This window comes from Mustela erminea, chromosome 14, assembly GCF_009829155.1.
Source record: "Mustela erminea isolate mMusErm1 chromosome 14, mMusErm1.Pri, whole genome shotgun sequence".
NCBI lineage: Eukaryota > Metazoa > Chordata > Mammalia > Carnivora > Mustelidae > Mustela > Mustela erminea.
In genome coordinates, this window is record NC_045627.1 from 63900907 (window position 1) to 63915041 (window position 14135).

At 44.2% G+C, this 14135-nt stretch overlaps 1 protein-coding gene across 2 annotated transcripts in view; it reads right to left on the minus strand.

Annotated features, from left to right (window-relative positions):
• The window catches only part of DNMBP (dynamin binding protein), a 101895-nt gene that overhangs the window by 48478 nt on the left and 39282 nt on the right, over positions 1 to 14135 (minus strand). For both annotated transcript variants that reach the window (XM_032312391.1, XM_032312392.1), the window contains one exon: positions 5495 to 7501. In XM_032312391.1, coding sequence (XP_032168282.1) covers positions 5495 to 7501 — 2007 coding nt within the window. The remainder of the gene's footprint in view (positions 1 to 5494; positions 7502 to 14135) is intronic.

Sequence of the window (14135 nt, forward strand, 5' to 3'; positions counted from 1 at the left end):
TACATTTCCTGATGTACGTTAAAAGACCTATCATAAAAGGAAAAGTAGTTTCAGTCCTAAATTCACATAGATTATTAATGCCTTCTGACTCTGTTTGCTGTTTTATACCAAGATAAAATCCATTACAAGTAACGGAGCTAATTTTTACTGAGCCAACACCCTGAACCAGATGTCACAAGTCAAGGAGACTTGCTTTTTTCCTACGTACTGACAAACCAGAAACAAAGGTTATTAATCCTTTCACATAAACTTTTATATCTTGAAAGACCACAAAAGTTTTGGCTATTTAACTCCCTTATCTTTTACTAGTTTGAGAAGGAATTTTTTTTTTAAATATTTTATTTATGTATTTGACAGAGAGAGATCACAAGTAGGCAGAGAGGCAGGCAGAGAGAGAGAGGAGGAAGCAGGCTCCCCACTGAGCAGAGAGGCCAATGCGGAGCTCGATCCCAGTACCCTGAGATCATGACCTGAGCTGAAGGCAGAGGCTTAACCCACTGATCCACCCAGGTGTCCGAGAATGAATTTTTAATACCTGAGGCATTCCAAGGAATCTTCAGGATAACAAATTGCTTCCGTATGTAGAAAAACTAGACTTTCAAATTTTAAAAAATCTGTCTAGAATATTATATATCACTTCAGTATAAAGATCTTATTGTTCCAAATCAGCAATTTTCCTACTTGTTAACTGAATGGCTCTCTTTAGTGGGCCTTAGATCTCACTCAATATCTTGCTGAAAATGTTCCGGTCCTTAAAAAGCATGTTCTGATTTGATTTGCAACAGTCTTTTAAAATTATGCTGAGGGTCTCTGGTCAATATCCCTTTTCACAGTACCTTAAAGGGAAGAGAAGCTTAGGAGCAAGGCTCCTGATGTGGAGGAGACTGGCTCTACACTTCACCATCCACTGCACTGATTCAGAATGTGGGGTCCTTGCCCATAAGAGAGTAACTACGGCCATGAGTCAGAGGCAACAAGACAAACAGTGACCTCAGTAAATACAGAGGCCAGTATCACTAGAGTTTAAGAGCTACAGGAACATGAATGATACTGTGACTATGGCCTTTTTATTAATCAATGGGTAGTCAGTGCCTGCCTCCTAGTATGTGCTCTAGAAATATTTGCTGAGTAAAGAAATGAATGTACTTGTCCTTTTGAGGCAAGGGAACCACTCCTAGAGATAGAACAGAACTGTCACATGCTGAAATACAATTCTCTCAGGGCTACAGGATATAGTCCTAATTAGGGGCTCTAAAAGTGATGTGTACTGGTCTAGTTATACCATGGGGTATTACTCACCATCAGAGAGAATGAAATCTTACCATTTGCAACGATGTGGAGGAAGCTAGAGGGTATTATGCTAAGTGAAATAAGTCAGAGAAAAACCAGTACCATATGATTTCACTCATATGTGGCATTTAAGAAACAAAACAATGAACTACAGAGGAAGAAAAAAACAACAACAACAACAACAAAAAAACAGGGGCACCTGGGTGGCTCAGTGGGTTAAAGCCTCTGCTTTCGGCTCAGGTCATGATCCCAGGGTTCTGGGATCGAGCCCCGCATCGGGCTCTCTGCTTGGTGGGGAGCCTGCTTCTCTTCCTCTCTCTCTGCCTGCCTCTCTGCCTCCTTGTGATCTCTTTGTGTCAAACAAATAAATAAAATCTTAAAAAAAAAAACAGAGAGGGAAGCAAACCCTAAGAGACTCTTAACTACAGAACACAAAGGATTGATAGAGGGAGGTGTGGTGAGATGCGCTGAAAGGGTGGTGGGGATTAAGGAGGGCACTTGTGATGAGCACTGGGTATTGTATGCAAGTGATAAATCACTAAATTCTACAACTAAAACCAATTTTACCATGTATGTTAATTAATTGAATTTAAATAAGAACTAGAAATAGACCATAAAATAAAAATTAATAACTAAAAAAAAATAGAAGTATGTACTAGGAAATCTGAAAGTTTGTGGGTTAACTCTACACGTTTCCACTGCTCTGGAAGTCAACACATTTATCGGATTTGAAGGTACTATGTTTTAGATATAGACCTTAACTTACTAACCAGCAACTCGTTTTGACTAGAAGCTCTTTGAGGGCAGAGAGCACATCTGTGTTTATTACCCTGCCCTTAGCATAGTGCCTGGCGCACAGCAAAAACTCAACCAACATTTGCTGGGTGAATGAGAGACTGAATTGAATGCCATCGTAAAGCCTGCAAAATGGCATCTCGTTCCCCAAAACACTATAACCAGAGACGCCTCCTGCTCTTCTACTCTGACTCAATGTGCTAATTCCAAATTTGAAACCCCAAATTCTCAGAGCCAAATAATGGCTTATCTGAAACTATCAGGGATTTGTGGGGCTCCTGGGAGGCTCAGTCGGTTTGGGGGCTGCCTCAGGTCATGATCCCAGAGTCCTGTGATCAATCAATGGCTCGAGCCCCCATCGGGCTCCCTGCTAGCGGGGAGTCTGCTTCTCCCTCTGCCTTTGTCCCTCCTTCTGCCGGTGAGTGTGCTCTCTCTCTCTTTCTCTCTCTCAGATAAATAAATCTTTAAAAAAATGATATAACTATTGGGGCTTTTTAGTTCTAATAACTGAAGTTTGGGTTATTTGGGTCAATCCTCTCACAGAAAAAGTTTAAAAAGTTGGAGAAAATATAAAAAAATCTTAAAGCTATCAATACACTGACAAGATGGTAGTGCGCTAGACAAAACCAAAGGAAAACTGGAATCCAGAAAGGTAAAAAACCACAGAAATGGCACTGCCCTGGGGCATCTGTCTGTCCCAGAAAAATGGAACATTTATTTCAAGGACCCTCTCAGGAGAAGGGGTCAAAAACTCAAACCCCAGGGCCTATGCGAGGGGAGAAGTCTAAAAAGAGACCTTTCACTAGAATAAGCTGGTGAGATTCCAAAGGACTCTTGAGAATGCATCAGAATTAGAACAGCCCTCCTGCAAAATTATAGTTGGGGTTCCAAAATCCTGGTCATCCCTGGAATTGTAAGCCTTGAAATTAGTTTCAGGTAACTGAGCTGGGACTGAGCAGTGCTTCCCTGTGGGAATACCTTCTCAGCGTTTCTTGGGAAATGTGTACGTCTTCCTGAATCCAAAGAAAAATCAGTCAAGAAATGTGGAACACGCGAGAAAATACCATAATTCTCCTGTGAGAATAAAGCCTAGTAATAAAGGTAGACACATTACTGGTTCGAAGGAATCCACTGCATCAAGTTGAAAGCAAGAGCAGAAAATGCTGACACACAGAGTAAAAGATTAAAGCTGACCAGGAGGACAGAACCAGGAGAGAATCAATCAGGATCTAATCAGTTAGTTTTGCTTGTAACTGTTGCTATGCTATGAGTGTGTTTATAAGTGTTTGTGTTCGTGGCCCCGCGTGCTGCTGACAGTGAGTCATGCCTGCAAATCAAATAAATTTAATAACCTTATTTATACAGCACATTTTATACAAATCTTATGAAGTGACTGTCCAAGAAATATCAAGTTTTAGAAGCAAAAAAAGTCCTTAAATTGGCAATCCTGACAAATGATTCTCTGTAGTGTTAAATCTTGCTCCGAGGGGTGAATAATGTTCCATTATTTGAATACTTGAAACCAAAAATGTTTGCCCAGTGTTCTCCAGGGCTTAATATTTGCTACAGGTTATAGTTCTTTAAACTATTTGAACAGTTTACGAGTATATCCCAAAACCTAGAAGTACAGAAGGCTGTGGAAGATCCTAGAACATGCTCTGACTTTGGGGATGTGGCATTGAGCCAAAACTCCTTTCGAATTCCTCTTCAGACACTCTGAAATCATCATGGTATCTGGCAATCCCCCGGGACTTCGGGTACTCATCTTCAATGATCATTCCTTTAAATGCCACCTTTCTTTCTTTCTTTCTTTCTTTTTTAAAGTAAACTCAACCCCCAACGTGGGGCTCAAGCTCATGACCCCAAGACTCTCCAGACTGAGGCAGCCAGGCGCCCCTGCAGGATCCCCTCTCTGAGGATGGGCCTCAGCGCTCATCCTCATGCTTCACGTTGAGGGTAACTGCGGCCACCGCCCCCATTCAGCGCAGTGACAGGGGTGGGGGCTCAGGGGTCTGGCTCCCCTCATTCATCACACTGGTTTGCTCCAGGAGCCCCTCCTGCCGCGCCACCGCCCAGTCTGCAGTCCCTGCACCCGCGCCCACTTGCACCTCAGTCCTCTCCCAAGCTCACTGCAGAGACAGTCTCCTCTCTTTCACCCCGTTTGCTTTCCGGCTTTCAGAAAATGACTCCATCTCTGGCTTTGCCAGAATACTCTTCCTCGCTGGGATTTCTGTTTCCAGTCACTGGTCAGCGGCCTGAAGCAGGGGGGAGGGAAGCGAGCGGAGCTGGCCTGCCATTCTCCTGCGCTTCTCTCCCCTCAGCACCCTGCAGGCCCTGCAGCCACAGACCACTGGGGCTGTCTCCTCTCCTGACCGCATGTGAGCTCAGAGCTCTCTGGCACACCTGCCCAGTGACGTGGCTGTGTGTCCTTGGGTCCTAGTCTGTTGTGGTCACCTTGCTTTCTGCCTTTTCCCTCTAGAAATTATATCTTATGGGAGTTGGTGAAGACAAATGAAGTCTCCTGAAGCTGGTCACCCCTAAATTGAGGGACAGAATTCAAATTTCTGAATGTGCAAGGTGGGAAGCAGTAAACCGCAGTAGTTAAACACAGGAGCTCCCAGCTCCGTCAGTAAGCTACTCCATCTCTACAGATCTTACCTGCCTCATCCATCAAGCAGCCATGTGAATTATCCCAGTACGTTTAGGGTGGGTGGGAAGATTATTTGTGCAAGCAAATGGTAATACGTCCTCACTATGAACAAGTTAATAGTTATTAGCTCTTATGTTTACTATTGAAACCTAGACCTTGGGGCGCCTCGGTGGCTCAGTCATTAAGCATCTGCCCTCGGCTCAGGTCATGATCTCAGAGTCCTGGGATGGAGTCCAGCATCTGGCTCCCTGCTCAATGGGGAATCTGCTTCTCCCTTTGCCTCTCCCTCTGGCTTGTGCTCTCTCGCTCACTCTCTTTCTCTCCCTCCCTCAAATATACATAATCTTTAACGAAACCTAGTTCTTCAAACACAAAGATAAGAGGCATAGTTTTTTTCATGAATCTTAGCCTGCAAGTCTTTAGTCCTTACCAGACGCTGGTTAGAGAAGGCCACCACAGTCAGGGACTTCCCATCTGCAGGACCACTATGGAGGCCTTAGCACAACAGGTGATATAAATGTCCATGAGGTTTGAGCTGCCTAACTGAGCAGCAAGTTAAGACAGGAGGCTCCAGTGGTTAGAGGATATACTGGGACAGAGCAGTCCAATTGTGGCGACAGAGTAAGAAATGAGGTAATGCAAAAGCAAATCATTCTTTGTCAAAGATAGTAACATCTCTCTTAATAACATGGCATGGAGGCCATTACGTGGACTGATAGATGTCAAGAAATGCGTATCTATTAATTCCCCATCACTTACCTCTGAGTTGCTGGAGTTCCATATTCAGACTTTCGATGTTGCTCTCATAGAACTCAAGATCCTCAAGGGTTTCTTCCCTTAATGGTTCATCCTGCTTCTCATCCAGCATTAAGTTGAGCTCTTCTTGAGCCCTGCTACCCACATCTGAGTCCTGTTCCATTTCCTGAACCCTCACCAATACTAAGGGACACTGGGAAGTCTGGTCCAAAGTCTGGTCCACACTCTCAGGGCTCTCCTTCTCTGGGGTCTCACAGCTGGGTCCGGTCCAGGGCAGGAGCCTGGGGGATGTGGGAGTCCCTCTCTGCTGTGCTGAGGGAGGCAGGGGAGCTGGGCGAGAGGGCCGCATCGCCAAGGGCGGTTCAGGCTTCAGGTTCTGGTCAACAAGCACGTGAGGAGAAGCGGATGCTGGAGTACAGGGGCGCGGTGGCGGGGGCCTTCGGGCTTTCCTCCTCTCAGGCAGCTCCTGCTGGGTGATCGGCTTTGAGGAACCTCGGACAACGTCCTTCTCAGAGTTAAAGTCTGTGATTGAAAAGTGACGCAAAATTCTGTCTGGTTCTATGCCGGGCCCCGACAAGCTCTTTTCAAACTCTATCAGCTGTTGTGTCAACTTGGAATCCAGGTCAGTGTCGCCTTCTCCCTGTAAGAGTGCCATCTCTTCGGCTGCAAACGCCTTGTCCGGCAGACCTGGCTTCACTCCCGATCTCTCTGGTGCAGAACAAAAGCTGGAAGGGTTGTCCTTGGACGCGTGGTGCTTTCTAGCACATCTTACCAGGCCCTGGAGCGGAGAGCTCAACTGGCTGGGTCTGATTGCCGGAAGGGCTAGAAGACAGGAGCCACCGTGAGGAGGGGGCACTGGCTTCTGAAGGGTTTTTGGTGGGGAGGCCACTCCTCTGGGAGGTAGGCTGAAGTCCTCTTTAGTCCTCGCTTCAAAGGGAAGAGGGTCAACGTGCTGCTCTGAGCTGAGGTGGCCGCCGCCTGCTGCAGAGTAACACTGGTTTTTCTGCCATCTGGGAGGAAAAGGTACCTGAGGTTGGGAGGAAACCCCACTGACTATCTCTGAAGGATCCTCTGCAGAAGAGTCTTTGGCAAGAGGCTGTTCGTGCCCCAGGCCTGGGCTTCTTGGGGGCTCCCCTGAGGTGCCCTCATCCTGACAGGAGGTTTTGTTTACTTCATACTCAGAAGTCAGATGCTCCTGGGGAGAGGCAGATGTTTCCGAAATAGCACAGTGGGACTTCTCTGCGCTGTACTCGGGAGATCCGGGTCTTTTCTCCTCCACCACCAAGGAGTTCTCTGAGCAACCCAAAGAAGTGTCAGCAGTCTCAGCAGGGCTGCTTTCCTGTGGCAGACCCACCGTCTCCTCTGCTCTTGTTTTAGAAAACAGCTTTACAAATCGGTAAGGAAAGATGCCTGTTCTGCCCTTCAGCAATCCTTCTAGCCACCCATCTTCAAGTGTTCCCAGAATTCGGATTTTATCACCTACCTCAAAATCCAACTCATTCGGCTCCAGGGCTTGGAATCTGTAGAGGGCGATTCCGTAGGTCCCGGGCTGGTCCTCATCCTCTTCTGGCCCCCTCTCTTCTTCTCCTGCAGGGGTCTCTTTTTCTCCATTAATAATGCAGTCGTTGTGATTTCCAGAACTTACCAACTCATCCACAGTCCTCAGGGGACCCAAAAGTTCTACAAACCCTTCTGGAAAAATGCCTCTTCGACCATCTAATTCCCCTTCAAACCAGCCTGGTTCAGGAACTCCAATAATGGTAATCACATCCCCTTCTCTGAAGTCCAGCTCCTCATCCAGCTGGGCTGAAAGCCCCATCAGCGCCCGCGCTTGTCCCATCGAGTAGTCAGGAATCTGAAGCAAGGCGCTCTGTGAGTGCCACCGCCGGCTCTGTGAGGACAGGCAGAGCTCCCGAACACAGGATGATGGGAAGAAGCCCCGGGTGCCCCAGCAGCTCCGGCCCTGCAGCCAGCTGGCCATGGGGGCACCATCGAGAATCACTAGGTCACCTAAAGAAAGACAAGCAAAGATATCGACCTGAGTCATCAACCCAAAACAACATTACCATGACTAAATAGTGCAATTCATCATTTCAAACATCTATCAGATTCAGGGAAGTGTACCTCTGGAGTTTAAAGGGCATAAAAGTTTCAACAATTTAGTGAACTAGGTGACAATTTAGTGAATTTTGACAATTCAGTGACAATACAGTGCACAGTCTGGGAAAGCAGTGCTTTTCAACGTGTGGTTGTGCATGGAGTCCTGGGGAAGCCCCAAGATCCTTCCAGAGAGTCTGCAAAGTCCAACCTATATTTTCTTCATACACTTTATGTCCTTCAGTTAAAATAACAAACCACATTCATTTGAACATAAATACAAATATAAAAGTCTATCTTTCTTCTATTCAAGCAAATATTTTTAAAAAGATTTTATTGGGGTGCCTGGGTGGCTCAGTGGGTTAAGCCTCTGCTTTCGGCTTGGGTCATGATCCCAGGGTCCTGGGATCGAGCCTTGCATCTGGCTCTCTGCTCAGCAGGGAGCCTGCTTGCCCCTCTCTCTCTGCCTGCCTCTCTGCCTACTTGTGATCTCTCTCTGTCAAATAAATAAATAAAAACCTTAAAAAAAAAAAGATTTTATTTATTTTCTTAAGGTAGAGAGAGAGCAAGGGCAGGGGGCAGAGGGAGAAGCGGGCTCCCTGCTCAGGGAGCCCGATAGAGGGCTCAATCCCAGGGCCCTGGGACCATGACCTGAGCTGAAGGCAAACACTTAACCGACTGAGACATCCAGGAGCCCCTATTAAAACAAATACTAAAGAGATTTGCAAAAATGTGAATCAATAATACTCTTTTCACTAAACTTTTTTTTTGTTTAGAAATTTTTCATTAAAAATATGCTATTTATGTTAATACATAATAGGTTTTTTAAAAAATGAATTGATAAATGTTTTTAAAATTTCTGTTTTAACAGCAGATATTGTAAATATCAATAGACTCACATAAGCAAGAGCTCTCTAGGGTCTCAGTAACTTTTAACAGTATAAAGGCTCTTAGGACCAAAAAGTTTAAAAAATGCCACTAACCAATATTCTTACTGTCTGTGCCATTGGATTAGTTTATAAATGACAAAGATTATATACATGTCCATTATAATCCTTTGAAAGAGGCATCTGATCTCTCACACTAACTTTTATTCAATATCAAATATAGAACAACAAAAGAAGTCTTCAGGAATGGTTTCTTTTCTTTTTTTAATATTTATTGATTTATTTGAGATAGAGCAAGCATGGATGAGCGGGAGGGCAGAGGGAGAAGAAGAGTATCTCAAGCAGACTCCACGATGAGCTAGGAGTCCAACTCAGGGCTCAATCCCACAACCCTCAGATCAGGACCTGAGCCAAAACCAAGAGCTGGGGTGCTCAACCAACCATGTCACCCAGGCACCCCTCAGGAATGGTTCTGTTGGAGGTACAGTGTACGAGCAACAAGCTCTTCATTTACTTCCTCAGGGGCCTTTTTGAACTATCCTTACCCTGACGATACATCATAATGAAATCTTAAAAGCGTGTTCTAGCACTCAATACTTTTGTGGGTTTTTTTGTTGTTGTTTTTTAAGATTTACTTATTTGAGGTGTGCCCCAGTGGCTCAGTCAGTAAGCGTCTGCCTTCGGCTCAGGTCATGATCCCAGGGTCCTGGGATCGAGCCCCACATTGGGCTCCCCGCTCAGTGGGGAGCCTGCTTCTCCCTCTCCCACTCTCCCTGCTTGTGTTCTCTCACTGTGTCTCTCTCTGACAAATCAATAAAATCTTTTAAAAAAGGATTTATTTGAGAGAGAAAGAGAGAATGCATACCCACACAAACTGGGGGGAGGGGCAGAAGGAGAGGAAGAAGAAGATTCCTCGCTGAGAAGGGAGCCCAACTTGGGACTGGATCCTCTTGACCTGAGCAGAAGACAGATCCTTAACCAACTGAGCCACCTAGGTGCTCCAGGACTTTTGTTTTTGAAAACAGATTCAATGTTTCAGGTTAACTTTACAAAATGTAAGCTGAACAGTTAGCGTCTGCCTTACTGTTGCAGAAGGTAAGATAAAGAAAAGATAGGAAAGGATAGCACAAGTGATTCTGGGGAAAAAATCAAGCTAAAATTCGGTCTTAGTGGACTTCCCCCAACTTAAAGAGTTACTCTATAATGTACTAAATTGTTTTATAACAAACTCTTAATGACCTGATGATGAACTAACTGTTCATTTTGTGGATGATCAGTTTCAACCTGTTTAAACTTTCCAATCACTTGACACCTGGTCAACTTTACTTTCATCAGCAGAGGTGATCAAGGAATGCAACTAGCCCAAGTAAGTAAGACCAGGAGAGCAAAGCTCCTGAGTCATGTAAGCCATTTTATAGTCAAGCTTATTTTGAAACTGGATTATCTTTTAGGGTATCAACTTGCATGCTCTTGATTAACAAATTAAGTTAACAAATTAGATTAACAAATTGAGTCTGTCCTATCTTCCCACTGAGTGAATTACATATTCCTTAACAGCCAGTACCACTTTTGTATTTCATGAGTCAGATACAATGCCTTTTGCACAGCAAGCAGTCAATGTCCATTTGATAATGACAATGATTTTCCAACTTCAACTCCCAAATTAATTATATCTTCCCTCCAAAACTGGCTTCAAGCAGCTAGCTTCCCTTTTCCCTCTAATAGCCTCTTGTAAGCCTTTTTTTAAAAAAAGATTTTATGCATTTAAGGGCGAACTAGTGAGAAAATGAGAGAGTGAGAGAAAGAGAATGGAGCAGCAGGTAAGGGCAGAGGAAGAAGGAGACTTCCCACGGAGCAGGGAGCCCAGCACAGGGCTCATCCCAGGGCTCCAGAGACCATGAACTTGAGCCAAAGGCAGACACTTGACCAACTGAGCCACCCAGGCGCCCCTCACTCTAATATCTTCTTGCAGAAACTACTTCCTCTCACTACTTGCCCTTGCTACCACTATAGTCCAACAATCATCATCTCATTCTCTTAAACCTTGCCCCAGACTTTCTCTCTTCCAAATGATTCGTGCCAAATAAAATGAGAAATGTACCAATTTTACCACATTCCTCCCCTGCTCAAACTTTTCCCTCAAGTCATGAAGGCTTCTTCCTACTCCCATAGGATTCTTCTCTAAAAATTATATTCTTATTGACTGAAATACATAAAAAATAAGTTTGTTCTGGACACTCTCTAAAGATGTTTAATTACTAAACTACCAAAACACTATTTTTATGTTTTTACCTCTGTGCAACCAGGCACCTATGGCCAGTCATACTCTCCCCGCCCCAAGCCAGTCAATACTATTTCACCTATGAGACCCTGTTCCACACAAGGTCACTTTCATTAGCTCCTATACAAGCCTGTCCCTCTGAAACCCTAGCATACTTCTCTAAAGGATCTCAGAAACCCACATTCCCCTTGGCCATCTGTAGCCTACAGAAGAAATGATCAATATCACTCATTTTGACACTTGAATTTTTATAACTACACGGCACCTCATGTAAGCTTTTGTACTCGGTGGTAGGCACCCAATACATTTTCACTGATTTTATAGGTTTTACATATATATATATATATATATATATATATATGTTTTTAACCTAGATATTCTTGAAAATTGGGGTCTTGGCCCTCTATTTCTATATTCCTTTAATTTATGACTCAATATCCATTGGTTGGAGCTCGGGGTCCTGAGAGTGTTATAAGTGATTTTTTCCCCCTGCCAACTCTAAGGGTCTTCCATCAGAACCCCAGAGGGAGAGGCACCTGGGTGGCTCGGTGGGTTAATTCTCTGCCTTCAGCTCAGGTCATGATCCCAGGGTCTTGGGATCGAGCCCTGCGCTGGGCTCCCTGCTCAGCAGGGAGCCTGCTTGTCTCCTCTCTCTCTGCCTGCCTCTCTGCCTACTTGTGATCTCTCTGTCAAATAAAAAATAAATAAATCTCTATCAAATATAAATAAATAAATCTTAAAAACAAAAACAAAAACCCAGAGGGAAGTCTTCGGAGATATGACTATTGACCAGGCACAATGGGCCTTTGGGGAATAAGAACAATAAAAGCTGGCCACAACTCCCACTCCACAGGCTTGGAAATGAGCTGGCTTTCCTAAAGCTGCAGAATGACAGACAGTATTTTCCTTGCTTTGCCAGATCTCCCAGAAATCCTTATCATAGGGCTTGTTTCTCCTATTTTCAGCCAGGCGACTGTTTTGGTAAGTTTTATTACCTAGCAGACCAGGATAGCTCTGTTGGCTACTTCTATATGTAAAAAAAAAAAAAAGGTGGATTTTTTTTGAAAATCAGAGTTTAGACCCTGAAAATCACTTCAGAGATAGTTCAGCTCAACGCCTTTATTTTGTCGCTGGTGCTAAGGTTTTTGCACGAGTCTCTGGTTTTCATCAGAGTCATGTAGCTCTTCCCCTGGCACCCCAGGTGATTCCTGAGGAACAGAGGCTACCTAGGGGTCATTTCCAGACTTCTGAAACAATATGAGCAATGGCTGGAAGAGAGTGCCCAGATTGCGCAAACAGGAAAACAGGAAGTGTGGTGACCCTCAGGGTCAAGCTGAAGCTTTCACTCACACACAGTTAATCCCAGCACCCAGCTGCTTGCTTCTTCTAGTTGGATTTTTTATTTCTTTGAGCAGGAAATGCATTTAGGAATAAGATAGGGTCACCTGGGTGGCTCAGTCCTCAAGTGTCTGCCTTCAGCTCAGGTCCTGATCCCAGAGTCCTAGGATCAGGCCCCGAATTGGGCTCCCTGCTCAGCAGGAAGCCTGCTTCTACCTCTCCCACTCCCCCTGCTTGCATTTCCTCTCTATCAAACAAATAAATATTTTTTTAAAAGGGGGGGGGGGGATAAGATGGTAAGAACAAATGCAAGTCTTCCTAGAATCTGAATATAAAAAGCCTAACTGCAGTTATTAGGTCCCCCCAAACTACAATGCCCAGGAGACCATGTGCTTTAGGTAGATTGACCACACATGTTACTTAGACTTCCAATGACCCATGTCAGAACCCGACCCTCATATGTCACACACATGGCATCACAATAAATTAAAAATAGAACTACCCTATGATTTTTTTTTTTTTTTGCAGAAAATCCAGTAATATTACTATGATCCAGTAATCGCCCTACTGGAGGATTTACCCCCAAATACAAAAACATTAATTCAAAGGGATGCATGCCCTCCTGTACGGACTGCAGCATTATTTACAATAGCCAAATTACAGAAACAGCCCACGTGCCTGCCCATTGATACATGAATGGATAAAGATCTAATGCACACACACACACACACACCCCACACACACATATATACATACACATAATGGAATATTACTCCGATTCAGCCATAAAAAAGAATGAAATCTTGCCATTTGCAACAACAGGGATGCAGCTAGAGAATGCAATGCTAAGTGAAATAAGTCAGTCAGAGAAAGACAAATACCATATGATCTCACTCATATGTGGAATTTAAGAAATAAAACAAATGAGGGGCTCATTTGGTTGAGCGCCTGCCTTCAGCTCAGGTCGTGATCTCAGGGTCCTGGGATCCAGCCCTGCACCAGGCTCCCTGCTTCCCCCTCTCCTTCTGTCCTTCCCTCCTATCCAAGCTCACGCTCTCTCTCTCTCAAATAAATAAATGAATACATAAAATCTTTAAAAATAAGAAGGAATAAAACCAACTAGCAAAATTTTAAAAAGACAGAGAAATGGGTGCCTGGATGGCTCAGTTGGTTAAGCAACTGTCTTCAGTTCAAGTCATGATTCCGGGGTCCTGGGATCAAGTCCCGCATCAGGCTCCCTGCTCAGCAGGGAGTCTGCTTCTCCCTCTGACCCTCCCCCCTTCTCATTCTCTCTCAAATAAATTAAAATAAATAAATAAATAAAATAAGGAGAGAGAAACGAGCCATGAAATGGACTCTTAACTGCAGAGAACAAAGTGATGGTTCCCAGAGGGGAGGTGGGTTGGGGATGGGTAAAATAGGAGATGGGGACTAAGAGCACCCTGACCAGGAGCTCTGAGTAATGTACAGAATTGCTGATTCACTACATTATATTCCTGAAACTAATATAACACTGTATGTTAGCTATGCTGGAATTAAAATTAAAAACTTAATTTAAAAACTATCAATTCATTTTTTTATTGGTCTTTTTTGAGGGTGGAAGGTGCCTAGAAACCTAAGGTTGTAGGCATCCTGTGCTATGTGAGGTCATTATTAGTGGCATTTCATCATTCCCACCAACTTTCTTCTCTCCTCTTTCTCTGTATTTTCCTTGTCACACTCTCATTCTTGTTTTTTGCCCACCCCCCATCTTTTTTTTTTCTCCCTCTGTTTATTTTTAAGATAATCAATGGCCCTGGCCACTTGCATGGATCCTTCTAGGAGAAAACCTTGTTTTTCTCTTAAAAAAAAAAAAAATGTTTCTATTTGAATAGAGTTGACACACAATGTTACATTTATTTCCAGTGTCCAACACAGTGATTCAACTTTTCTACATGCTATGCTGTGCCCAGGCATCACTACCATCTGTCACCATACGTTGTGGTTACAGTACCAGTGACTCCATTCTTCATGCCGGGCCTTTTAGCCGTGTGGCTTCCTC